The sequence below is a fragment of the Myodes glareolus genome, chromosome X (assembly GCF_982192425.1).
Source record: "Myodes glareolus chromosome X, mMyoGla1.1, whole genome shotgun sequence".
In the NCBI taxonomy this organism is placed as follows: domain Eukaryota; kingdom Metazoa; phylum Chordata; class Mammalia; order Rodentia; family Cricetidae; genus Myodes; species Myodes glareolus.
Window position 1 is genome coordinate 52,832,477 of NC_142053.1, and position 27,740 is coordinate 52,860,216.

The following is a 27,740-nucleotide window of genomic DNA, read 5'->3' on the forward strand; positions in this document are numbered from 1 at the left end:
GATAAATGGGTACAGACTTATTCAAAGAAAAAAGAACAGAAACTCCCCAAACCTATATAGAAGGATTTAACACCCAATTACAGAAAGGTCAAAGGCTACTATTCAAATTTACCGTATGTAGGTGGGTCATCTGTCCATGTGTTACTTTCATTGGTTAATTAATAAAGAAACTGCCTTGGCTTTTGATAGGACAGCAGCTTAGATAGGCAGAGTAGACAGAACAGGATGCTGGGAGAAAGAAGCGGAGTCAGGCAGATGCCATGGAGTCAGCTGCCAGGCCAGACATGCTGAATCTTTCCCAGTAAGTCACCTCATGGTGCTACACAGATTATTAGAAATGGGTTAATCAAGATGTGAGAATTAGCCAAAAAGAGTCTAGATATAATGGGCCAGGCAGTGTTTAAAAGAATACAGTTTCCGTGTAATTATTTTGCGTAAAGCTAGCCGGGTAGCAGGAACCGCTCCATTTATAATTGGTGCTCCAACGTGATGGACTAAATCCAGTTAAAAACCTGAGAGGGCTTAAAAAGGAGAGAGAGAGAGTTTAACACAGTTTTTTACTGTTTGCTAGGACATGCCTTAGAGAGATTTCCTGTTTCAGCAATAGAGGCAGAAAAAAAAGCCGCCACGCCATTTTAAAAACGCAGCTTCCTAGACTGTGCCGCCAGCTCAAACTCCGGCTATGAAGTATTTCAATGGCTTTTATGGGACTGGATGTTTGTGTTCCCGCTCAGGATTGGAAAGAAAGTACTCTGAGACCATGTCAATGGCTCAGTGCTCCCCACCTGCACCTAGGCAGAAAGTGGGGTCAGGCTTAGGCAGGTGGGAGAGCATAGCAGATTTCTGCTGCCATACAGAGAGATGTTTTCAGGCTGCGCAGTGCTCTGTGTGTCAGATTTGGATGTAACTTGGATGAAAAGAGTTTCTGTGCTGCACACTCAGTCTCAGAGTTAAACTGCTAAGTGTGGCTCCTACCTGGCGGCTACCTGGCGTAGCAGAAATGGTACGTCCACAATTTTGAAATTGGAGAGAGGTGGAGCCAACATCCAGAGCAGCCCACCACTCTGCTTTTCAGAGGCACAACTGGTTCAGAGTCACAAGGGACTCCGCCATGTTGGACTGGGCGGGGTAAGCCCGCAGTACCTGTTTTTGACCTAGGAATGTCACAGCTTAGATTCTTAAGTGTTTAGTGATTTAAAACTGCAAAGCAAAAATGCTCCTGGATAGTAAAAAATTACAGATTCACAATAGGACAGATTCAAACATAAAAAGACCTCTAAATGGGTCACGTTGTTGGATGGGTGTACGTAGGCTTGGGAGAGAGAAGAAAAAGAATATAGAGAATAAAGTTAATGCCTTAAAAAAGGGGGTAAAGTTTTAAAGAGACAGAATAAAGTAAATTGATAGAGTAAAAAAGTATAAGCCACATAAAAATGGAAAATTCACAGAGAGTTTGGATTCTGTATATTGTATTTTCTTTCAATTTTTTGACTGTGAAGGAGCTAATTACAGACAGACATTTCATTGTGTGGGCTGCTAAGCTGATCCAACATGTATGTTCTAAAGTTATCATGACTTTCAAATTTGGGTCTAAGAATATAATGCTTTGGAAAAGAGGGTCTTCTTTTGTTTTCACAGAGGATGAGACCCTGCGGATTGCTTCTATCCCAATATGGCATGATAGACCATGTCCTCCTGAAAAGTTGCTGGGAACACCCTCAAAAAATTACTTCACTCAACTGCCGACTGAGATGAATCTAGCATACAGGTTATACAATGAAAGACCCGAATAACAGCGCCCCCATTCAGCACAAAGCAGTTTGGAGAGAAATAACTGCACCCATATTCCCAAATATTGCTTATAATTTTTTTTACATTTAAAGGGGGATATGATATAGATATGAATAATATACATTGGTATAAATTTTGCCTTATTGATAGAAATTTAAGGTCAATTTTGTTATATGTATATGTATTTCTGATCCTGATTAAGGTATTGTGATTGTGTAGTTCCGTTAAAAATGTAATGCATAATTAGGAAATATAGGTTGTTAATGGATAATCATTGATAATAATCAAGCTTGTAGTCATGTTAGTTAGGTTTTCTAGATATATAGAGATATATTTCAGTTAGATAGGCATTCTTCATATCTTTTAAAGACTACAGAATATGGCATTTTAAATGTTTTAATAACAGAGCTTTTCATGACAATGAGACACGTCTGCTCCTAGCAGCACCAATCTACTTCAAGAGGAAGATGGACATCGAAGAGGCTCCTTATGGAATTGGTTAGCCATTTGGGCAAGAAACTGCTCTTGCCTGGACTGATGCATAAACTGGACACAAAGAACCCACAGAGAGAGGACTGCTGAACTTGCCTAAAGGTGAGATGGTCTTTCGGGGTTCCTGATTCATGAAAGAGTCTGCGAGACATTCTGCAGGACACAGCAGATAGTGACTGAACTGCTTTTGAAATTTCCTGCTTCACAGAAATGTCTGCTGGATACTATGGGCCTGAAGGCTGAAGATGGGTGCCCCAACGGTACAGAGGAACTTTGGGGGACTGTACAGGCAGCGCAACGAGATGTCTCTGTTATTTCTAGAGTTTTGGAAGTTGCTTGCTTCTTGTTTACTTAGGTAATATTATATCCTTCTGGAGTCTTTGATGGAGTAGAAGAATAGATAGATAGTTATAGTTTTCCAAAGGTATGATAAAAGATAAAATAAATCTAAATACTGTAACTGTAATTCTTGCTTGATACCTGTTTTGTTATATGTAATTTTACTATGTTAAAGTAAAAGTCTTTCTTTTTTGTTTAAACAGAAAAAGTGGAAATGATGTAGGAGGGTCATCTGTCTATGTGTTACTTTCATTGGTTAATAAAGAAACTGCCTTGGCTTTTGATAGGACAGCAGCTTAGATAAGCAGAGTAGACAGACCAGGATGCTGGGAGAAAGAAGCAGAGTCAGTCAGAAGCCATGGAACCAGCCGCCAGGTCAGACATGCTGAATCTTTCCCAGTAAGCCACCACCTCGTGGTACTACACAGATTATTAGAAATGGGTTAATCAAGATGTGAGAATTAGCCAAGTAGAGGCTAGATATAATGGGCCAGGCAGTGTTTAAAAGAATACAGTTTCCGTGTAATTATTTTGGGTAAAGCTAGCCAGGTGGCGGCCCGCCGCTCCATTTACATTTAACTCTATTACCGCTCCATTTACATTTAACCCTATTACTCACTCAAACACATCTTAAAATCAAGCCTCTACAGTGAAATAAAGATTCTTAGTACTGAAGACAAAATAAACATAGGTGTGCCAATTTGTCCAGCAGTACACTTTAGGAAACCAGACCTGTAAGCAAATGATGATGACAATTTTTAAAATTTTTTTTAATGGATGAGTACTTTGCCTGCATGCACACCTGTATGGCAGAAGAAGGCATCAAACCTCATCTTAAATAATTGTGAGCCACCACGTGCTTGCTAGGAATTGAACTCAGGACCTCTGGAAGATCAGCCAGTACTCTTAACCACTGAGCCATCACATTAGCTCCCACCAACAGATTTTTTTATAGCACTAAAAAACTATCAACAACTGTTAACCAGAAATATTAGTCTGGCTAAGCTACCCTTTGAAATGAGAGATTAAAGGTATGTCCAGACAAATAAAAGTTGAGAAAATGTATTTCCATCAGACCCACTATACATGAAATGTTACAGAAATTTCTTCAAACTGGATAGAAAAAACTATTAATGACCATAAAGAAAACATGGGCATGCATAAAACACTATGATTCCTTATGATTGGATTTGAGGCTTACTCTATAGGAGGGAATCTATGACTGTTAAGCTACTTTCAATTAACAATCCCTACCTGAGGCAGTCATATGTCAAAGGTATGAACTTATTACTGTTATTTAACTAAATTGATATTGAATCAAATTGCCTTCTAAATATGTAATATTTAAACCTATAGTAAAAATACTCTCAAAAGCTTCTCTGCAGAATAAGTGGTAGTTGAGGGCTCAGTACTACATAAAACATTTGTACTATACCTTCTAATGCTTGGGGAACAATTTGGAAGATGCATCAATTAGTAGTTAAGAAACTAAAGATAAGGTAAAAGACTATGAAATGTCATCCTCTAGGATCAACACAGCCATTGCAGTCATAAATGTAAAATTTGTGTTCAAAAAGAAACAAAAAAACACACATACACAGCTTGGTGGTAGACTACTGGCCTAATGATAGTAATACCCTGAGTTCACTCCCAAGTGTAGTGATATTTCATTTTTATTTTAATAAGTAAAGATCAAAGAGTAAAACAATCACACTGGTCAGCCTTACAGACAAGGCAGTGATGACACACACCTTTAATCCCAGTAGATACACTAGTTACTATCGAAACCAGGCAGTAGAGGTGCATGCCTTTAATCCCTATAATCCTAGAGAGGATTATAAAATGGGAAGAGACAACTCTCATTCTCAGTCTCATTCTGAGATTCCTAGAAGCAGGATCATCATTTCAGACTGAGATAGAGGCTGTTTTGCTTTTCTGACTTTCAGACTGAACTCCAATTTCTGTCTCAGGGTTTTTATTAATTGTGCTACACCTGAGATTAGAAATCCTTGACAAAAAAAATTTAGAAACTATATAGATATATGGAAATTTCAAAACACAACCTGAACAACAGGAGGTCAAAGAAGATTTCAAGAAAGAAATTAAAATACTTCTTAAAACTGGGTGATGGTAGTGCATGCCTTTAATCCCAGCACTTGGGAGGCAGAGGCAGGTAGATCTCTGTGAGTTCAAGGCCAGCCTGGTCTACAGAAGAAGTACTAGGACAGCCAGGGCTACACGGAGAAACCCTGTCTCAAACAACAAAACAAAACAAAAAATACTTCTTGAAACAAATAAAAATAAAGACACGGATGTCTATGAGATATAGAAAAAGCAGTATTAAGAGGGAGGGCTTGCTGTGAACCACAAACATTATACAGTAAATGTAGAACTGAGAGATCACTATAAAAACACACAGGAGTAGTGAAGAACCTTATTTACAAAGCTTTGGGAACACCTGACCTTTAGATAATCACTATCAATTCTGTAGTGATGTAGGAGGGTCTTCTGTCTATTTGCTACTTTCATTGGCCAAATAAAGAAACTGCCTTGGCCTTTTGATAGGCCAGCCCTTAGGTGGATGGAGTAGACAGAACAAAATTCTGGGAGAAAGAAAGCAGAGTAAGGCAGACAACATGAAGCTCCAGCCCGAGATGGACGTTGGTTAGAATCTTTTTGGTAAGCCACAACCCCGTGGTGATACACAGATTACTAGATGTGGCTCAAAGCAAGATGTGAGAGTTAGCCAAGAAGAGGCTAGAACTAATGGGCCAGGCAGTGTTTAAAAGAATACAGTTTCCGTATAATTATTTCGGGTAAAGCTAGCCAGGAGGCGGGAAGTGGCCCACTGCTCCTTTTACAACACTATAGAAATCTTGGGAAGCCATGACTCTTTTTCCTTCCATACTGGGATTCAGGCTGAAGTATCCCAGCAGTGTACAAATCATTCGTTGAGATAACTTTTTCCTGTACAGGCAACTGGATGACCTTCTCTCACACTGTGGGGCCCTGGTGTAAAGCATTCACTCAGCCAAACCTTTGTTCTCACAGTCAAATCAAAAAAGCTAGTTCCCCACAATTATCCTTATTGACAGGACTTTCACAAAGAAAGGAGCCCTGAACAGGAGTGATAAAATGTCTGCTCTTACTGATAAATAGGTCTGGGAGACCCTGAATTCTCACCCAGCCAACTCAAGAGAGTATAACCTACTGGCCTTTGTTCTACCCTAACAAGCTATTAATATTCTGTACTTACTTTTACCTTTCATTTGAAACAAGGTCTTAGTCTAGGAAATTAACTGTTTGTACATTTACCCTTAAAATATACAGGAGAAAAGATTGGATAACTAAGTCAACCTTAGAGAAAGAAATTTTATCTCATCTGGGTGCCAACAGATACAGTAGCCTGATGCTTAGCCTGGGAGAAGGGGGTGCGCCAAGCTCCATCCTAATCCTCCTGGTATCTGCCGGGGAGCTTCACAGTTATGCCCCTTCTGAGATATAAGGCACCTACCTTGTCAGTCTTTTTATCCATCCTGTTAGCCCTAAGAAATGCATGCTTGGGCCGGGCCGTGGTAGTGTACACCATACACCTTTAATCCCAGCACTCGGGAGGCAGAGGCAGGTGAATCTCTGTGAGTTTGAGGCCAGCCTGGTCTACAAGAGCTAGTTCCAGGACAGCTAGGACTGTTACACATGGAAACCCTTTCTCAAAAAAAAGGAAGAAGAAGAAAAAGAAAAGAAAACAAAAGAAAAGAAAAGCATGATTGGTACCATTGTTATCATCTATATAACTGCTAACTATGTCTGTAAAGAGGAACACTGAGGAGGAACATTGAAAGGGAAACATCAAGAGAACATAGAAAGAATAAATGGAAAAAAAAGAATAAATGGGACATGATAAAATGACTCATGTGAGCTAATTTATTTTGTTTACCCTCAGACCTTATTAGTCAGTTTCAACTGCTATAGCAATACTTCTGAAACCTGAGAGGTTTAGTGGGGGCTTATCACCAACAGAAACCTCAATAAAGGCTGTAGTAACCAAAGCCAATAAAATACAGAAAAATCTATTAAAAAATTAGAAAGAATGCAAATAAATAACTAACCATCCACTTTAATTATATGAAAAATAATAAATCAAATCCCAAATTAGCACAAGGAAGCACAATTAGTATCAGAGCATAAATAAAATAAGGATTAAAGTGGAAAGAGTTGGCTCTTAAAAAACAAAACAAGGGGATAGTATGGTGGCTTAGCAGTTGGAAGCACTGGCAACTTTTCCAGAGGTCCTGAGTTCAATTACCAGATACTATAAGGTGGCTCATAACCATCTATAATGAGATCTGGTGCCCTCTTCTGGCATGCAGGTATACATGCAGAAGGAACACTGTAAATAAAAAAGAAAAGAAAAAGAAAAGAAAATGAACCAAACCTTAGGAAGAGAGCATTCAAATACAATCAGAAGCAAAAGCAATACAACTCACATCACAAAAGTACAATGGATCATTAAAATTAGGAACAAATACATGCCAACAAATTTGATAATCTAGAATAAATGAACCAATTTGTAGACATGTACACCCCTGCAAGATGGAATCATGAAAACCAGAAAAGAACATATTAGTAGAGATTGAATTACTAACAAATAGTCTACCATCAAAGGAAAGCCCAGGATCAGATGGTTGCACTGCTGTATTCTATGAAACAATTCACCAGTTCATCTCATTATTTCAAAAAGTAGGAAAGAAAGAGATCATTGCAAAGACATTATTACAACAGGTCCCCAAACCTTAGCAGGCCCCCAGATCTTAGTACAATTACCTCCCTGATGGAAGTACCACTCAGGCCATAAAACTAAGAACATAGACAGTACCTCCTGCCAAAACAAAAACAAAGTCCTAATCCATCAAAGTCCATAGTTCTGGGAAAGTCTCTCGATGTACTAACTTTGCTTTTTGGCGTCTGTAGATCTGCTTCTGGATAACTGCTCTTGTTAACTGAAGTATATCAACCCAGATAATGTGCCTTTTCTGCTTAAATGCTCAGCCTGAGAAAGGTGTAACACTGGAATCCTAAAGTCAGATGTAGTCGCTGGCTGGGTAATAAAGAACTTCTATTGGGTTTAAACCCAGTCTTCTTTGATGGAAACCCTCCAGCATTTCTGGAGGTTCTCTTGAGATCCTCAGAGACCAGACCTGAAGACATCAGGGATCTCAGAGCCCCTCAGAGAGAGGAAGAATGTGGTGATCAAGGGGCTCCTACGGTATGCATAACCTGAGGTGTTCAGGGCCCCATGACACCCCTTGAGCAATCACTACCTAAAAACTCAGAGGTGTCTGACATCTCCACCCCAAAAAGGAAACAAATTAGAAAGTCATCTGGTCTGTCAAGAGGGGAGGGAAGAGAGAGACAGGGAGGGGGAGGGAGGGAGGGAGGGAGAGAGAGAGAAAGAGACAGAGAATATGTGTTTTTATGTTTCTGTCAGTTTTGTTTCCCTGTACTGATCAGTGGCTTCCTCTGGTATGAGATCCCCCCCTCCTTGCTTAAGACCTTTACCCTCTTATTTGGGATCTAAATCCTTTTGGCTCTGCCAGATCATTCAAGGAACAGCCCTCCCCCCCGTGACTCTTCAAGAATTCACTTGCTTCATTGCTTAAGTCCTGCTCATGATCTTGGGTCATCCCTGGTTAGTCCCAGGACCTATGTGGAGTCCAGGAGGAGCTGAGCCTCTCCTCCAGAGTCCTCTGTCATCTAAGCAGGATGCATACAAGGAGGGGGAAGTAGTTCCTGAGATGTGTATTATCTCCACTCCCCTGCCTAAGCAGTCCCAGGGAAAAGGGAAAAAGCATGTTGCACTCCTTCCTCTTTCATGCTTTATGCCCCCCCTTTAACCAATGCTCTGTATAATTATAAAACTCAAAACCGACCATTCTCTGAAAAAAGTAGAAAAACTGCCCCTCAGCTGAACAGGGGTAATCGCTACTGGACAATGCAGTCTGGACAGAATGAATTTTCCCTTCTGTCCAGCACTGACCAAAGAAAGAGACTTTATATAATTTCACTATGTTCTTGTTAGGATTTAAGTCAGTCAACTGCTAAAAAGATTTCCTTTGTCACCCAGTCAGCTGCAGATATTAGAAAAAAGTTAAAAAAAAAATTTAGAGGTATGAATAGGTCTCAGTTGTTGGAGGTAGCCCAAAGAGTGCTGAACAAAAGAAAACTAATTAGGACAAGATCTTTTACATAAACTGGAAGGCACCATCACCTTCTCTGATGATGAGACACAGTTACTTTCAGATACCCAGCAAAATTTTGGTGACTTACCTGCTTTTGGAACAGTATCTCCTAGCTGAAAGTTCTGTCTCCAATCAAAAGCGCCTTTAATCCCAGAGCTCAGGAGGCAGTCTACAGAGTGAGTTCCAGGACATGCTCCAAAGTTACACAGAGAAACTCTGTCTCGAAAAACAAACAAAAACAAAAACAAAAACAAAAACAAAACTATCTCTCAGAATACAACAAAGATTTCTGGAAGTATGGGCAGAAACCAACCTTCCAAGATTGATCAATATCAAATTCCTGTAATTGCTCAACTAACCAGTTCAGCTACCTCCATCCAGATTTAACAATACCCAGTGATTCTGGTAACAAAAAAAGAAATTGCAGTCCATATTGCCTGCTTTGATGAGACAGACATCCTGATGTCCTGATAGTCACATTGGAATACACCTCTCCTGCCTAGGACCTCTGATTTTCATGAATGTGAGTCCTCGAGAGAAACAGGTATACACTGTCTTGGACCTGAAAGATGCATTCTTCAGCTTCCCATTTCTGGAGATCAGTTAACTCATATATACTTTCATATGAACAGACCCAGATGGAGGTTACAGTGGGCAGTGTACCTGAACTTCATTGCCCTTGTCCCAAGGACTTAAAGACACTCAATGCTCATTTCCTTCCCTTCCATCAGGGGTTTCTAGGGACCTGATGTATGATTAATAAAAACTCAGAGGCAGATATTGGAGTTCAACCTGAAGACCAGAAAAGCAAAGCAACCAGTCACTGGCTCTTACCTCGACCTCAGTCCAAAATGGTGATCCTGCCTCCAGGAATCTCAGAATGAGATTGAGAGCTGTTGTTTCCTGTTTTATAATTCTTTCTAGGGATGGGATTAAAGGTGTACACCATTGGGATTAAAAGCATGCACTGCCCTGTTTCTATGGCAACTAGTGTGGCTACTGGGATTAAAGGTGTGTGTTACCACTGCCTGGTCTTTAAGGCTGAGCAGTGGGGCTGTTTTACTTTCTGATCTTCAGGAAAGCTTTATTTATTAAAATAAAAAAGAAATTCCACTACAAAGACCATACTCTTAAGATATGTAAATGACCTCCTCCTACCTTCTAAAAGTAAAATAAATTATTAAAGGGCCACTGAGGGACTGTTGCAAGAGTTATAGACCTTGGGCCACAGAATACTGGTTAAGATAGCTCAACTTTGTACATCAGAGGCTACCTGTCTAGACATTGAGCTGAGGAGAGGCAAAAAGAGTCTGTCTCAAGACTAGGATTGCTGTCTTCCTTCAGATCCCAACTACAAAGACTAAGAGACAAGTTTGAGAGCTCCTAGATACAGCTGGGTTTTGATGCATCTGGATAATGGGAGTTTATAGAAATAGTAAGCCTTCTATATACATCAGCATAAAGGGAGAGCCCCTGATTAATCTGGACTGAGACTAAATACAAGAAATCTCAGGATTTCAAAACAGCTCTGACTTCAGCTCCTTCCCTAGCACTTCCTGTTATCTCAAAAACCTTTTCATCTGTTTGCCTGTTTAAAAAAAAAGAGGAGAGAGAGAGACTACAAAAAGCTTTTTGGGAGGAGGTGTTCAAGACAGGGCTTCTCTATGTAGCCCTGGCTGTCCTAGAACTCACTCTGTAGACCAGGCTGACCTTGAACTCAGAGGTCCACCTGCCTCTGCCTCCCAAGTGCTGGTAGTTAAAGGCATGTACCACCACTGCCCAGCACCAAAAAGGTTTTTTTAACTCAAACTTTGGGGTCATGGAAATACCCTGTGATATAACTGTTCAAACGATTGAACCATGCAGCCACAGGATGGCCCACCTATCTAAGAGGTATGGTGCTTCTGCGGGAAGGTTTATAGCTAGTAGCCTCATAGACTATTTACCTGGGTGCGGAAGTGCGTTCAGCCCCTTCTCTCCTCCCCACTGGTTCCTATTTGGCTCCTTAGGACTGTTTTGGATCTCATCTCTATCTGCTGTTCAAGCAGAGAATCCTGGTTTGTAAGTTTTCCCCCTAAATAAATAACTCTCTATCTTTCAGTTCTGAGCCAATGTGAGATTTCTTTTAGGCATCCACATGGAATTATACTCCACACATCTCGGGAGGATTGCCGAGCCGATTCACTGAGCTGATTCACTGCTGGAATCCCCTCAAAATCACCACAACGGAGCGCCCCCACAGTGGTGTTTGCAGCGCTTAAGCAGCCAAAGCACAGGCAGCTGCACTGTTTACCAACAGCTTCTTTGTTGCTGGACTGCGGGCTGGTTTGCGGCTTCTGGGCTTCTGTTCTCTGCGCCTGGACTCTGGTTTTACTTGCTCCACGTATGGAATTGATTTGATTACATCTAACCTCTTGAGCGACCCATTTTTCCCCAGTTTTTTAACAAGTACCAAGGTAGATTTTAACACAGGGTCTGTTGTGTCACCGTGGCATTGATTCTAGTCACGCCTAAGAAACAGCATCATCTGCTGGTTAACAGGTAAAATGGCAGATTTCGTTTCTGATGGGACTTTTGCTGCAGTTTTTCGCTACCACAATGGAAAGCATTACACAAGGCCTATGTGACTATGGAGGTACCTCAATTTACTGGTTATTAGGTTTCAGTTTTCTTCTCCATATATTAAGGAAGAATATGGCACTAGTTGACAGGATTAATATAACTGAAAATCAGAGATTATCTGAACCAGTGGATACAACAATAGGCAAAATTGACTCCATATCTAAGGCTACTAGGAAGTTACCTGAAAGGTAACTGTTGAATTTCATGTTCGGAAGTTATCACAAAGTTTTGATAGGATAACAGACAGAATGTACCTCCAGGATGGCAATCTACACGATATCCAGAAAAGATCAAGAAGATGTTATCTTTGAAGGGAAACCTGGGAATCACAGGTGCAGAATAGGGACCAGAAAATTGATATTTTAGGGAAATCACTAGAAATATATACAGGTCAGGAAAGTCAGGCTTTATGAGAGACAATGATAAAAAGATTTGAAATGACTGAGGAAATTATTTGAGCTAGTGAGCAGGATAAAAAGTCACAAGGACAGGATGCAACCTCACCAATGGCAGTCAGACCTTGCTTATCCAGGGTTTTAGCATCATACCCTGTAATTTACTCTGACAAATCATCAACTTCTAAAGGCTCAAAGGGAGTCAAAGGTAGATGGATGCCAATAGGAATGAATGATCTAAAAGAAATTAAGCAAGCCATCATTACTTATGGCTTATACTCTGCATTTGTTAAGGAAATGATAAGGACTTGGGCTTCTAATGTCAGAGATACCCCCCATGATTTCTCTCAGTTACTGTCAGTGGTATTGGATGATAGACCTTCCTTGATATTTGGAGTTTATTTCAGAGAAGAATCCAAACATATGAAACAACAAGGAAGAGCAAAAAGTGTGGAGGCTTCTCAGGATCAAATTCTTGGCGTAGGAACATATGCTGATCCACAGGTCCAAGCTCTTTACGGCAAAGAAGTATTGTTCCTATGCCACAAAACAACACACAAACAGAAGGAATTCCTATGCCATGATGCTACTGCTAGTCTAATGAAAACATGCAAGTCTAGATCAGTATTTTATACCCACAATACCCCAAGACAAGGCTGAAGACCTCCGAGGAAGACCAATGTTGGCTGTCTAATACCTATTTGACCCAGAATCAAAATCTACTCCTGGCTCACACTCCAGTCCACTTTGAAGAACTCGCCACCATCAATCCTGTTACCCGCTTGCCTGGTGATGACCTGCAGGTGCTCATCCATGCATGACTCATGAGATGAAAGATGAAATCAGGTACCTGGGAGCTGCAGTAGTTACTTTAACTGAAACGATCTGGGCCCCAGCCAGGTTCCTCAGCTCAGAGAGCAGAATGATTGATCTGACCCAGGCTCTCAGATGGGAAAAGGAAAGTTCACTAACATATAAATGGAGAGTCAGCATGCTTCTACTACTGAGCATGTCCACGATGTGACTGACAGAGAAAGAGGGCTTCTCACCACTGAGAGAAAGGACATAAAAAAAAAAAGAACAAAAATGACCCTTCTAAAGTCTATTTGACTTCTCCTACAAATTGCTACCCTCCCCTGCTCCACTCTGAGGACATAAAAAAATGACTACTCTGAGGCAAGAGATAACTTGACCACTGGCTTGGCTTCCTCACAAATGACCCTAAGACCAGTGGGACCTATTGAATATCTGAGGACATACCCTTACCTGATGTTGTTGGAGACTCCATAGTACAACCTGTGGGAGCCCACATGTGTCTCAGTTTATATCTGGAGTCAATTCTGACTTAAAAGTCATTTGAGTTCAAGCTTGCCTGCTCTGCCTGCATCCTTGAGGGCTGTGAGAAAATTCTGATTAAGCCCATGAGAGAAAGCATTTTGCCCATGAGAAAAAACACATTATCTATTAAGAAGTAGAAAACAGAAACTGCTTGCTGCTAGGAGAATTCACAGGAGTGATATGAACCTGCTCATGTTTTCTCCCAAGGACAGTGCAGGGAGGTGGTTAGCTGACTAGACTGCTCTTTGTTCTGCCTTCTGCCCTTAACCTGTAAAAAAGCAAGTTCTGAAATGAACTCTAGGCTCTTTTGCTGTTTTGACATCACCAAGCAGACCTCCTGGTTCTATTCTGTGTTTTCTGTCTCAGTTTCTTTCATCTGACATTTCATTACACCCAATCCAGGAAACCTAGCTGACTTTGTTAGAGCAGGTTCCTACAATAATCAATAGTAAACAAAGAAAAATGGACAACTCAAACCTACAGGTTCGTGGAGGTCACCAGAGGGAAAGATCATTATCACAGAAATAGCTGGCAGGACTCTAGGAACTGACTTTCACCAGGATACTCATCTGGGGTCCACAAAACTTTCTGCGTTGCTCAGACCAAGGTATGTTATACCTAGACTGCACAGCCTGGTTCAAAATGCCAGGTTTTTGTCCAAGTAAATCCAAAACACAGAATGTGTACCCAGGAAGGGTCTGAATGAGAGACCAGCACCACAGAGAACTCTGGGAAAACTGACTTCACCAAGATCTGGCCTTCCACGGGAGGATACAAGTATTTGTTAGCTTTATAGGTAACATTTCTAAGTGGTTGGAAGCATTCACCACCTGGACTGAAACTGTTAAAACAGTAGCTAAAAAGCTCCCCCAGGAACTGGTCCCCCATTGGGCCTCCCCCTAGAAATGGGATCTGACAATATTTCAGTTTTCATAGCTAAAACCTCTCAACTAATAGCTAAAACTTAAGCATGAATTGGAAACTTCATTGTGTATATAGATCACAGAGTTCTGGGCAGGTGAAAACTCTAACAAAACTCCCATTAGAGTTCAACAATAGATGGACAGGACTCCTTCCTTTGCTGTGGACCTGCTGCACCCTGTATAGGGAGGGATTTATCCCGAGATTAAGTTTGGAAGACCTCTCCCACGGCTACCCAGGCTCAGAGACCAGTAGTTCTCCATACAGGCTATAAATCAAACTATCTGAGAAATCTTGCAAACCTCTGAGTATACCAGCAACTTCTCCTTCATTGAATCCAGTAATAACATCTGAGTCAAGCAAATAGCCAAATGGACACTGGACCCAACCTGGAAAGGACCCTACAAAGTGATTATCTTCATTCCTATGACTGTGGAGATAGCTGACATTACATCATGGATCCACACACCCAGGGATGCCTCTGCCAAATTGATTGTCTCTCAGACTATGAAACCCTTAAAGTTAAGGTTTCAATGGGTCCCAGGTCCTTCTACTTCCTGCCCCTCCCCTCCTCCTGAGTTTTATGCTTGGTATGAATACAAGGTCATGGTTCAACGATGTGGGATTCCTTCAGTATATTTGTTGCTTTTATTGGTTAATGTATAAAGCTACTATAGCAGGGCAGAATATAGCCAAGCTGGAAGAGACATATATAGGGAGAAGGCAGAGTCAGAGAGACACCATGTAGTTGCTGAAGAAGATGGTCGCTGGAACCTACCCAGTAAGCCACAGCCTCATGGTGATACATGGAATAATAGAAATGGGCTATTTTAAGATATAAGAGTTAGCCGAGGGCTGGAGAGATGGCTCAGAGGTTAAGAGCACTGGCTCCTCTTCCAGAGGTCCTGAGTTCAATTCCTAGCAACCATATGGTGACTCACAGCCATCTGTAATGAGATCTGGTCTTCTGGTCTGCAGGCATACATGGAGGCAGAATGTTGTATACATAATAAATAAATAAATCTTTTTAAAAAAAAAGAAAAAAGAAAAGAATTAGCCGATAAGAAACCTAAGCTATTGGCCAATGTAATTAATAAAGTTTCTGTGTGATTATTTGGGTCTGAGGGGTCAGGAAACAAAAGAGCTATCTCCGCTTACAGTGCAAAGCCCACCATCCTCAGGCCTGGATCTAGGAACTAAGGAAGACAGATACATGAAAGGCATTAGCTAGTGTGACTGCAGAGCAGCAACCCATATTCATCTTGACCTTTGCAAACTAATAGCCACTTCAAGTGTTCTTTGTTTGTATTAGAGAAAAGAAAGATCAGGGAGTTTATCCTTTGATAGGAATACAGAACTTAAAATTCTATGTATGCCCTGCCGCTGGGTCCCCTAGTTGCCAGGAACAGGGCAGAGTCCCACCTCCTGATATGCAGGAAGTGATCCTCACTCTCTTCTCTATTTCTGACAAGGTTCACTGCACAGTTAATCATTCCAGACAGAAATCAACCAGGATTGCTGGTTATGCTTAGACGCCCCCCCCTCCAGGTCCCTATACTATACAAGAAACTAACCAGACTGTCATCCCATTGTCTGACAAAACTCATAATGACTTGAGGACAGCCCAAATTAACATTAGGGGACTCACAAGAGGCTGGAACTTGTCTCTTAAACAAACCTTTAACATAAGCACTTTCCTTTAATCTGATACCTGCTATTCTGTCTTGGGGGGTTAACTCATCTGAAACAACAGCAATATTACTGGGCCCCTGAGACTAACTGGTGGGCATGGATCAATGGTTTGACAAAATGTACCTATTCTGATATTTTCCAAACTGAGAAATTCCTTTTATTCATCTTAGTAGATGTTGATCTAGATATGTTGATCAGAACCTAGAGGTATTAAAAGTTTTCATTTCTGAATTAAAACAACAGTTAGATTACCTTGAAGAAATGGTTTTACAAAATCGGGAAGGTTTAGACCTCTCATGAGAAAAAGGAAATTATGTATGGCTTTGAGAGAAACCTGTTGTTTCTATGCTAATTGATCAGGAGTAATAAGAAAAATATTGCCATAGTTGGAGAAAACCTCAAAAAAAAAACCTTCAAAAAAAAGAGAGAGAAAAAAACAAAGACATAAATCAAATAATTAGTACCAGTTTCTATTCTCTTGAGCCCCCTAGCTAACGACTAATAGCACTGGATTAATCTTTAGTTCTCATTCTGATTGGATTAACAGCAGGATCCTTCATCTTAAACTATATGGCCAATTACGTATCAATTCAATAAAAATTAATGGCCCCGGGACCAACTACACCTCTTTAAAGCAGGATGAGGCCACAATTTTGACTCATTCAATAACACTAGTGGGGAAAGTAACAGAGCCCCAGACCTTAATAGGCCCCTCAGACTATAGCACAACTGACAGATGTCATGATGGAAGTACCATTCAGGTCATAAAACAGCATGCTGACAGCACCACCTGCCAAAACAACAACCTAATCCATCAAAGTCTAGGAAAGTCTAGTCAGTTCTAGGAAAGTCTCTAAATGTACTAACCTTGCGTTTTGGCTTCTGTAGTTCTACTTCTAGCTAACTATTCTTGTTAACTGAAGTATGTAATTCCAGAAGATGGCTTTTGTGCTTAAAAATTTACCCTGAGAAAGGCTCAGAGCTACACTGGGATCCTGAAAACCTACTGCAGTTATCAGCTGGCTAACAAAGGCTTTCTACAGGTTTAAACCCTATATGATGTCTATGAGATCAGCATTATCCAGACAGTAACATACAGACAAAACTATAGGCCAATGTATGATTAATCAATACATATGAAAAGAGCAGCAAATTAAACTTACAGCATATTTACTATGATCAAGTGGGATTCATTCAACAAATGCAAGATGGTTCAATGCACTGAGTAACCACATCAATGAAATGAAGGACTGAAAAACATACATATGCAAAATATATTTGATAAAATTCAACACCATTTCATAACAGAACTGAAAAATTGGGAATAGAAGGAATATATTACAACATAATAAGACCTTTATAATAAGATGATAGTTAATAAAGTCAAAGGAAACAAGCCGAAAAGACTTCTTTCTAAAATCTAGAACAAGAGAGGGATGTTCTCTTCACCACTTTTATTCAATACAGTGCTAGAAATCCTAGCAAGAACAATAAGGACAGACAAACAAACATTCATTCAGACTGAAAAAGAAGTCAAACTGTTGCTGTTTGGAGGTCACAAGTATATCCACCAAAAATAAAACAAAATTAGAATGAGCAAGTACATTCTGTAAAGTTGAAGAATATAAAATTAGCATGCAGAAATTACCTGAAATAAAAAAGAAAGCAATTCCATTTACAATATTTATAAAAGTAAACTTTTAAAAATAAATGTAAACAAATATGCAAAAGATCTCTATAGTAAGATGTATAAAACACTGATGAAAGAAATTAAGAGGGATATAAAAATATGAGAAGCCACCCTGTGTTCATGGATTGGAAAAATCAACACTGTTAAAATGTACTAGCAAAAGTGATTTACAAATCTGATCTAATTCCTATAAAAATACTACCAATGCTCTGTACAGAACTAGAAAAAATGCAGTAATAAAATCACACAGGCTGGGAGGTGTTGGCACATACCTTTAATCCCAGCAGAGGCAAGCTGATATCTTTGAGGCCAAGGCCAGCCTGGTCTACAAAGCAAGTTCCAGGACTGTTTCACAGAGAAACCCTGTCTCGAAAAACAAAAACAAACAAGCAAAAAATAAAAAATAAAAAAAATCAAATGGAACCACAAAAGTCTCCAAGAAATCAAATATATGCCGAATAGATAGAAAAAAGTAGGAGGAACTATATTTCCTGTCTTCAAATCAAACTGCAAAGCTAGATTGATTTAAAAAAAACTAGCATGATAAGATATAAAAGAGGACACACAAACCAACTGCAAATAATAGAGTCTAGAAATAGTCTACACATCTACAATCAACTCTTTTCTAACAAAGTTGCTCAGAACACACAATGGCGAAAGAACAGTCTTTGTACTAAACAATGCTGGGAAAAATTGATGGCCACAGGTAGAAGAATCTCTTGAAAATTACAAAAATCAACTATCTCTCACTAATTACAAAAGACCAACTTCGAATATATTAAAGGACCAAATGTATGACCTAAAATGACGAAACTACTAGAAGAAAAGTAGAAAAAATGCTTTAAGACATTGGAACTGACAGGAAATTTTAGAAAAGACCATACAAGCAAAAGAAGCAAAAGCAAAAATTAAAATGGGGTAACATTTCACTAAATTTTCTGCACAATATAGGAAAGCAGAATGCAGAGATAGTCTATTAAATGGTGAAAATACTGGCAGTTCATACATCTGGCAAGGGTCTGAAACACAGACTTGATTAGGAACTGCAAAACACTCTGAAAATCCTCCAAAAAACACATTTAAAAATAAACAATATGCCTGGATAGGCATTTGCCAAAAGAAAACAAACATAAAAGTGGACAACAGGTGCTTGGAAAAATGCTTCACACCACTAACCTTTAGCAGTAAGAGATGCCACCTGACACCAATAAGCATTGCTATTATCAAAAAGATTAAAAATAAGATATGCCAGTGAGACTGTGAAGAAAAAGATATTTTACTCTGCTCATGAGAATGCAAGTTGATATACAGACTACAGAAAACAGTATGGAGGATACTAAAAATACATAAGCGGAACTACCATATGATCTAGGAATTCCACTATTAGGTATACTTTCAAAGGAAATTAAATTAGCATGCTAAAGAGTCATCTGCACGCACACACTCAATGCAGTACTGAAATTCACAATAGTCAAGAAATAGAAGAAAAACCAAAAGTATTCAAAAACTGATGAATGGATAAAGTTATGGTTCATGTACAGGATAAAATATTATTCAGTCACGAAAGCCATTCTGCCATTCCTGACAACAGGGCTGGAACTAGGGATCAGTATTTAAATAAAATAACCCAGGCCCAGAAAGACAAATGCCTTATCATTTACACATATGTGCAATCTGAAAAGGTTGGCCTCGAAGTCGAGAGTAGAACTGTTGTTACAAAAGGCTAGGAAGAGTATGGGGTAAGGCTAATTAACAGTTACTAAGTTTCATTAGGAACTAGAAGTTCTGGTATGTTCCTATATGATAGGGTAAGTACAGATAACAATAATGCACTATATTTAAAAAACCTGGGGGAAAAAAGACTTTTAAAGTTTTTAGCAGTAAAAAAAGATAAATGCTTGAAATAAATATGTTTAACTACATTTGAAAAGCACAGAAGTTATACATATACTACACATTACAGCAGGTTAGGCCATTAAAATATCATTCATGTTTTTATGTATCTCTGAAAAAGAATACTTAAATGGTAGAGGAAAATAACAGCATTTTAAAAGATGTAGATACATTCAAATGATCATATATTGATGACAGGACTACAAAATGGTATTTCCATTGTGGAAATCAGTTTGGCAGTTCCTTAAAAGCTAAACAGAATTATCATCATGTTCCCAAGCAATTCCACTTCTAAGCGCATTTGGAAAGGAAACTAGGGACTCCCACAGGTACCTGTACTGTGATGTTCACTGCAGCACTGGTCATAATAGCCCAACTGTGGGAACAGCTAAAGTGCACATCAATAGATGACATGTCAGAAACTTAGAGAGATAGTTTTCGACTCTCAAAATTACCACTCACGCAGGAAGACAGATTTCTTTCTTTGGCACCAATATATACATATATCCCAAACTCACCCTTCTCCTTAGCTGATACTGGAAAATTCTCAGGCCATCAACTGATTAAGTGTGTGCTCCACAGGGCATTTGAGAAATAGAATGTTTCCAAAGGATTTGGTCCGATTGCACTGTGAAGAGCTCCAATGAGAGAAGTACTCACAGCTGGTATTAAAGGCTAGGGGAGATCTGTGGATTAAAAACAGTTACATAGAACTTCAAAAATCTTCTAAATCAAAGTGGCATATTGCAAGAAAAAAAACCTCACTGCTTTCCCCCCTAATTCACAAAGATGAAAATTATCCTTCAATTATTCCTAGGAAATTATCCTAGGAATATGAAAAATAGGTTCACATCTGACCTTCATAAAAATTAAACCAGGACTAGCTGTTAAAATTTAGGATATATTCCAGCATGTTGATATTTTTTATTTAGACCTTACCTAGCTACATGAAGTTTGGAAAAGGAGGGTCAAAAGAAAGATCATAGGCACATTCGTGTGTCCACACACACACACACACACACACACACACACACACACACATCCTCCAGAGATCATAATCTCTATTTCCAATGTTGGACAGCAAATTGCAACTAATCAAAGCAAAAGACCTGCAAAAGGCCTGGCGAGTAGGAAAGGCAAAGGTAGTAACAAATCCCAATCTATACCTGTTGTTCTATACCACAATCCTCTGCTCTCAACCTAGCTTTTATTATATAAACGGGAGGCTGGGGTAGAATAACCAGCATGGCTTCAAACGGTAAACTGAAAATAAGCAGGATAGTGAGGATGGAAAGATGATTTTCTTGTTAACTATGCACTACTAAAGGACTTTGATATCCGGTGGTTGTGTCACACACACAGCCATGCCCTGACCTTAAGAATCAGCAAGAACAGGGAAAAATGACCAAATCAAAAGTATTGGACAGAAAACAAAAGCAAGGATGAGAACCAACAACCGCCCAAGTGGAAGAGTTGATATCAATATTCAGTTTCTGTAGGTGATCCCAAGCCCTCCTCTGAGGCCCAGACTGTAGGGATAGAAAAACCTCGTTGGGAGTAAATCTGGTATTCCTGGATAGGGAAGGTGCTAATAAGGATACAATGTGTGCACTTCCCACAGCTGTCCCTTATTTAACTGAACAGGCTGAGAAGTAGAAACTCTCTCGGGGATTAAAAACTTGAAGGCATCCTCGTGAGACAACAGATGTGAAAGGCTACTCAGAGTGACATGAAGGCATCTGTATTCTCCCCCTCCAAAGTCTGCCATCACCCACTTCCCCAGAGTTGTCAGGATAGAGAATCCTCACTTGAAACTCTACAACCTCCAGAGAGTCAGAAGCATATTCCTGTCTTCTTGGTCACAGAATGATTTATTTTATTCCCTGAACATGTTGAAACTAAAAGATCTGCCAATCTGTGAACCCGTTTGTTTGTGCCACCCCCATCAGTAAATGGACAGACAGCGATCATGGCTATCTTTACATTGTTCATCTCTGACTACAATTCAACTGAAGAACCGGGACAATGTTTTCACCATGTTTAGCATGCAACTTTATTAAAAACACGCAAATGGAATACGAAAATACACTCATATCAATGTAACGCACAGAAATATAGCTTATTTAGGGTGAATAGGTTCAGTACTGGGTTACATTACAGATACCAAAAATACCAATTTATATTATAGATAAGCACAATAAAAACCAACAAGTGTTTACTCTTTCAAGATGACTAGCATCCATAAAATTGCCTCCCTCAACACAGAGAGTAAAAATATCAAATTTATACTTATAATATGCATTAGATTTATATTGGAAAGACGAAAATGCTCAAGGTTTTGTGAGAATATACAACTATTCAGAGTTTGAGTATTAATCGGATAACTTTATCTCTCACATCAGGGTCACTGTGCTCTGCTAAGTCATTGAGTTTCTGGTCAAACTGTTTTGCCTCCTGGAATATGGAAATAAGTTCAGATTTAGTGAACATTTCCTTGGTAAACAGCTTTGCCCTTTTTTTGAACTGGAAATTTATATTCTCAAATATATCAATGATATGTAGAATATTAGCCTTTGACTCATTCTTATGAAAGAGAGCAACCAGTGACGACAATACTTCTGCACTGATCAGTTCTCTTGTATTGGCTTGATTCTTTGACAAATATAAAATAACCCTTAAAATCTGAAATTTGATTTTGACACTTCCTTTATTTAACAATGTGATAAAATAGCGGACATAATTTACAATCACGTGGTGGTAGTCAAATTTTATACTCAGGCTCGCTAACAGTTTTAGCTCCTCAACTTGTACAGAGCAGTTCAAAGGACAAGAGAGTATGTCCCTACAGACTTTATTTACATGTGCTTCATTCTCTTTTGCCTCTTCAGAAGCGTCAGTGCTGGTACTCACATTTAAATTTCTAGGGAGCTTTTTAGCATTTGGATTATTGACAAAATTTTCAATCATAACAGTAATACCAACATCATGAACGATATCTTGAGTAAACGGGTAGGCAGGACTGATGCCCATTATCATTGTAGCTATCTCATGAATGAAAGGATCCCTAGTTAGCCTAAGTAGGGCAACAAGCTTATCAAACTCTACAGGCTCTAAACTAAAGGTACGCGATTTACAGCGACAGGTCTTTGGGTTGGGTCCATACTTTTCTCTTTCCCGGATTTGTTCTTTTATTTCAGCTAAAGTCTGGAAGTAAGGTCCTTCAAAAGGTGGAATCTTGGTCAATGGTCGAACACCCAGAGGAGTTTCAATTAAGGTCGCAACCAAAGTCCAGTTCCCTTCTGGAAGTGCAGGTCGCTCGCCTTCCTCAACTGGAACTAGGACAATAAACCTGCCTCTTGCCCACGCTGCTGCTTTTTTTTTTAAAGTAAAGTCGAATGTATCTGCGGGTTCAGGTTCTTCCTCAACCTTAGGTGGGGGCTGATAAACTTGAAGAGGGTTTTCTTCTTTAGGCCAGAACCAGGACCCTACACTAGGCTCTTCTCCAGTCCAAAACCAGGAGCACACATACTCTTCATCATCATCAGTGGTGTTGATGACAATACTAGCTTTGCCACCATCCCCAGATCTGACACAGGTCTCTTTCTTTATCTCAGCCCTGTGCTTCATACTGCCCTTATCACTAGCCTTGGCTGAGCACTTGCCAGACGCCTCAATAGCAGCGTCAACCTTGACTTCAGACTTGGTTACAGTAATGACCACAGATATAGGCGCGGCATCTGCCTTGGAGTGAGGCACTAACCCAGGCTCTTTCAGGAACTCTGTCTTAGTCTGAGCCTTGACTGTAATACTAGTCTTATCTTTCTTTTTTTTCACTTTCCATGTCACAGTCTCAGGCTCAGTGTGAGTCACTGTTTGTGTCCTGGCCATTGCTTTACCCCTAGCCTCAGCCTGGTTCCCCAGTTCTTCTTTCGGTTCTGTCTCAACCACTTTCTTGGTCTGACTCTTGGCTTTTCCTTTAGCATTGACAAGGCTTTTGCTTTCAGGTTTCGCGGAAGCCCCAGACTCTTCCCTACCTTTTGCTTTAGATGTAGAGCCAATCATGGTTCAAGATAAAAGCAAAGCCAAATAATATGCCCTTATCTCAGCCTTGCCAGAAAGTCAGCCCCAAGTTGGTGTTTTCACATAGAGTCCGGTAGTCAGTCAGCCCCCTTTCCAACTAGAGTTTCTGCCAATGATATAGACAGCATGCTGAGGAAGCTCACTCAAGATAAAGAATAGCTGTGCTTGGGCGCAGGCCTGTGGAGGGTGGTGGTCTTCAGCCACTCCAAGGCCACCAGATCTGGCACTGAAGTTGGACCTAGGGGTGGAGGAAGGAAATGGGGCTTTAAGTCTCTTCCAATTTTTTTCTCCTCATGCTGATTAGCACAGAGTGATATTTAAGTATGGAAATTCAGTGCTCTATGGGGGAGAAATAGACAACTAGCAAACTCCTTCTTTCATTTCGCCCATTGTCTACACCTCCACGTGCTGCCAACTGCCTTTCCAGACACAAATAAGGCCAGGGAGAATAGGAAAGCGGGATGGACATGAGAGGCTACAGAATCCCTAGGCTGTTTCCTGACCTGGGATGCAACCAACCAAATCTTGCCTATTTCATCCTCAAGGAATCCCCACATTCATACTAACCTGCACTGATGTGAAGTAATTTTCTTTCTTCTTTGCTTCCCCTGGCGATGGGCCCTGCAGTCAATCGGGTGGACCCTATATACAAACAAAGCGGACAGAGAACCTAAGCTCTTCAGACAGTTTGTCTAGCTTTTCCCTTCCTGGTCCTCATCTCCACCCATTACTCATCTTCAAATCTGTTCCTCCTCCTCCTCCTCCTCCCTTAAGGCCCACCATTTTCCTCTTCAGTGATTATTCTCGTAATTCCCTGGTTGAAAATTAGATAACAACAAGGTGTTAGAACAAAACAAGGCAGAGGGCATGAAAGGACATATCTGCATCCTGGATCTAGCTCCAAGGTACACGAAGACTCCTTAAGTAAATTCACAGACAAAATAGGGGTCACTGATAAACTGACAAAACCGAAGGATGTTAAGTTTCTAGTGTCAGTGGCCCCTGTGTTTCTATCGTCACACCAACCTGAAAAACTCTTCATTATTTCCTAGGTTCAAGTCGGGTTATTTTACAAATGTTCAAACAGTCAACAGTTATACAAGCCTATGAATATGTCTACCAATGGAAATTGGCAAATAGGAGAACATCGCTAATGAATTTATTTTAGAAAACAGCATCGAAGGTATAAACCCTTTCTGGATGTAGATACTTGCTCAGCAAAGAGTTCTCTGGTTCCCTTTCTTTTGCGCCCCCCTCCCCCGAATCTCCACAATAGTCTGCTATGCTCTTAAAGCCTGAAAATATCCATGAAGACACGGTCACAGTGTTGTCAGTAGGGAGGGTGCGCCTGACAGTAACAGGAAGATGGGAAGTAACGAAAAGGATCGTTTTCAATTTTCTTACAGGTTCTTCCCCCTCTTTCTCCTCCCCACACACCTATCATAGTCTGCAATATAGGTGGGGTAATGGAGAGCATATCTGGAAGGCTGGCAAAGAGATCTAGAAATTGTTCTAGAACCCTACCTATTCTTGGATTTTTTTTTCCTACTATAAAGAAACCAGGTCAGTTTTGTTTAATCTTCTCCCCTCCCCTCTGGACGTGATGCCCTGAAATGTGGAGAGCTGCAAACTTGGCAGCTCATCTATCCACACAAATAAATGTTTGCTAGCCCCAAATCAAATGAAAACAGTGAGCAAGATGTGGTTAATTGAAGGTCAGATAAACAACCATAACATGAAACAGTCTTCCATTCCAAGACTTAAATGTCCCCACATTTGAAACCTCCTGTACACTCCCTCCTTGATTCTCAAGGCGCCTCAACCGCCCTCACCAGCTATGGCAGCCCTGCTTCCTCTGACAAGAACGCCATCTCCCCAATGGATGATGCCATTACAGCCATTACAGCCATCCCTCTTCCTGAACGGAGTCGGAAGTGAGGCGAGTTGATGGAAATGTAAATAGCTTTTTACCATCCCCTCCCCCGCCCGCTTCTGGCTGCCCCCCCCTCTTCCACACCCAGGTCACAAAATCCCGCAGCAATCTTAGAACCTGCATTCACAGCCTCAAGCAATGTCCTCCTTACTAACCTGTTCTGCTTGACTCGGAGGCTGTTTTGCGTGTCTCCAGAGGTGTCCTGCCTTAAGAAAGGGAGGCAGGCAAACGCAAGCGGCAGTCAGGAGCGGGGAGCAGAGACAATGGCGGCCACGGCATTTAGGTGTTGGCCGAGCACTTAGGACGGAGATGCTTACTTTACTGATGAAGGGCCATGACTAACAAACTACAATCACCTTTCGACACGGTCTCTCCACTGCCTCAGGCGCCTCAGGAACCCTCCTGAAGAGACTAAACACCGTCCGCCTACATCCGCCGGGACGCACTAGGCGTGGCTGCGTCACGTTACGGAAGCCCGCAGAGGGCGGGGCTAGGGTTGCTGAAGGAGATCTGACTTGGGGAAGTGGAATGATAATTCTGCCCTTCAAAGATGGCCAGGTTTCTCCCACGCTGCGGCACCACGGTTTTGGTGCAGTGTAGGGAAAACAGCGCAAAACATCAGGAATGAGACTGTTATCAAATGTCTGTATTAGCTTCCCGCTTGGGAGTGCCTCTCATGAAGCTCACCATGCCTTGCTGCTGTTTGTCATTTGTCAAGTATTGCATACTATTCATACGATTTTCATGCTGTGACGTCAGGGAAAAAAAGCTGTGGTTTAGCAGCGCGGAAGGATAGCAAAGAAAAGGATAGCGAAGAATTCTAGTGTTTATACATTCGTCACTAAACTCCACAGCCCACCAAAGTGGGCTGATTAGGTAAAGGAGGGACCCAAGGTAGAAAAGCCGGGATGAGGGATGCGGAATTCTCAATGCTGAGTTAGAAGTAAAAATACTAAATTATCCCAACAAATTATAAACCGTTTCCATTACAAGAAAAATCCTCTAGTGACGCACTTGTAAATTGATTATATAAATCTGTGATTATATAAACTCTTTAATTTTGAATGTTGGGCCTCATGTTTGTATTATATATTTGAAAATAAATTTAATGAAAATAAGCCTTAAAATTAGAAAACATTTTAGACATGCATACCATATGTTCTTAGAAATGGTCCAGAACATCAGTCCGACACAACGCAACTTTAAACTGAGTTGTCGACCATAGTCTATTATATGGTAAGAGGAATTTTTCCTACTTTAGGGATGTTTATAATTTTGAAATTGTATTAGTAAAAGTAGATTGTTTTCCCTCAATATTTGAAAGAGAAATTTCTGAAATTCCTTAAGTCACTCACTGCACAACCTACCTTACCAGAAAACCTGATAATGTTATTAGACTGGAGGTTAACTTTTGGAAAGAATGACTGGTCAATAAGGAACCGTAATGGGTGATGATGGTCAGTCTCACCAGACCATTTTCAGGGCCCAGAAAACAGAGATGCAAATCTATTCGGTGGGAGGCTCAATAAAACTTGATTGCAAAAATAGGTGGTAATAGTCCCTCAAGATGGGCCAGGTCAGGGCCCTGAAAACAGTCTAAAAAGAAAAAGAAAGAAAGAGAGAGGGGGGAGGGAGGGAGGGAGGGAAGAAGGGAGGGAAGGAGGGAGGGAAGAAGGAAGGAAGGAAGAAAAGAGGTGGTAGTTGTCAATTCTGGACAAGTCTATTCAAACCAACTTCAGAGATTTCTTGGCCATGGAAACATACATGAAGTGCTGTTTCTCTTTCCTGCAGAGACCCTTTAGCATTAAGATTGTCCTTAAACACATAAACATATGCTTGCATCTTCAATAGCATTTGTTGCCAGTTGTTTTCTTGTTTTTTTGGGGGGGGTGTTGAGACAGGGTTTCTCTGTGTAGTTTTGGAGCCTCCTGGAACTCACTCTACAGATCAGGCTGGCCTCGAACTCACACGGATATGCCTCCCAAGTGGTGGGATTAAAGGCATATAACCACCACACATACAATTAAAGAAAAGACAGCCCCCTTAACAAACAATGGAGGGAAAACTACATTTCCACATGTAAAAGAATAAAAATTAACCCTTGTCTGAAATATTCAGAGTACATAATTAACTGCAGAAGTTAAATATAAAAGATCCGTACTCCTCTCATCAGTAGGGCTAACACATTGAACAGAAATTTCTTAAAGGAAGGAACACAAATGGCCCGTAAATACTTGAAAATGTATTCAACCTTAGCTATCAGGGAACTAAAATTAAAACTACTTTGAGACTCTTTTTCACCCGAGTCAGAATGG

At 40.4% G+C, this 27,740-nt stretch overlaps 1 protein-coding gene across 17 annotated transcripts in view; it reads right to left on the reverse strand.

Moving 5' to 3' along the window:
- The window catches only part of Armcx5 (armadillo repeat containing X-linked 5), a 64,815-nt gene extending 38,932 nt beyond the window's left edge, over positions 1-25,883 (reverse strand). For 5 of the 17 annotated variants that reach the window (XR_015736945.1, XR_015736944.1, XR_015000360.2 and 2 more), the window contains exons 1-4: positions 25,581-25,877; positions 24,060-24,134; positions 19,931-20,098; positions 8,950-9,077 (exon numbers count right to left, since the gene is read on the reverse strand). Coding sequence is in view for 4 of the 17 variants with exons in the window: in XM_085684651.2 (XP_085540777.1) it covers positions 21,771-23,474 (1,704 nt within the window). In the remaining 13 variants the exon portion in view is untranslated. Of the gene's footprint in view, positions 1-6,532; positions 7,013-7,989; positions 8,009-8,949; positions 9,078-14,915; positions 15,161-16,992; positions 17,080-17,268; positions 17,883-19,930; positions 20,099-21,440; positions 23,731-24,059; positions 24,135-25,580 lie in introns of those variants that run through there. The other 12 variants (XR_015736947.1, XR_015736946.1, XM_087902799.1 and 9 more) reach the window with 11 other exon arrangements.
- Positions 25,884-27,740: the final 1,857 nt, after the last annotated feature.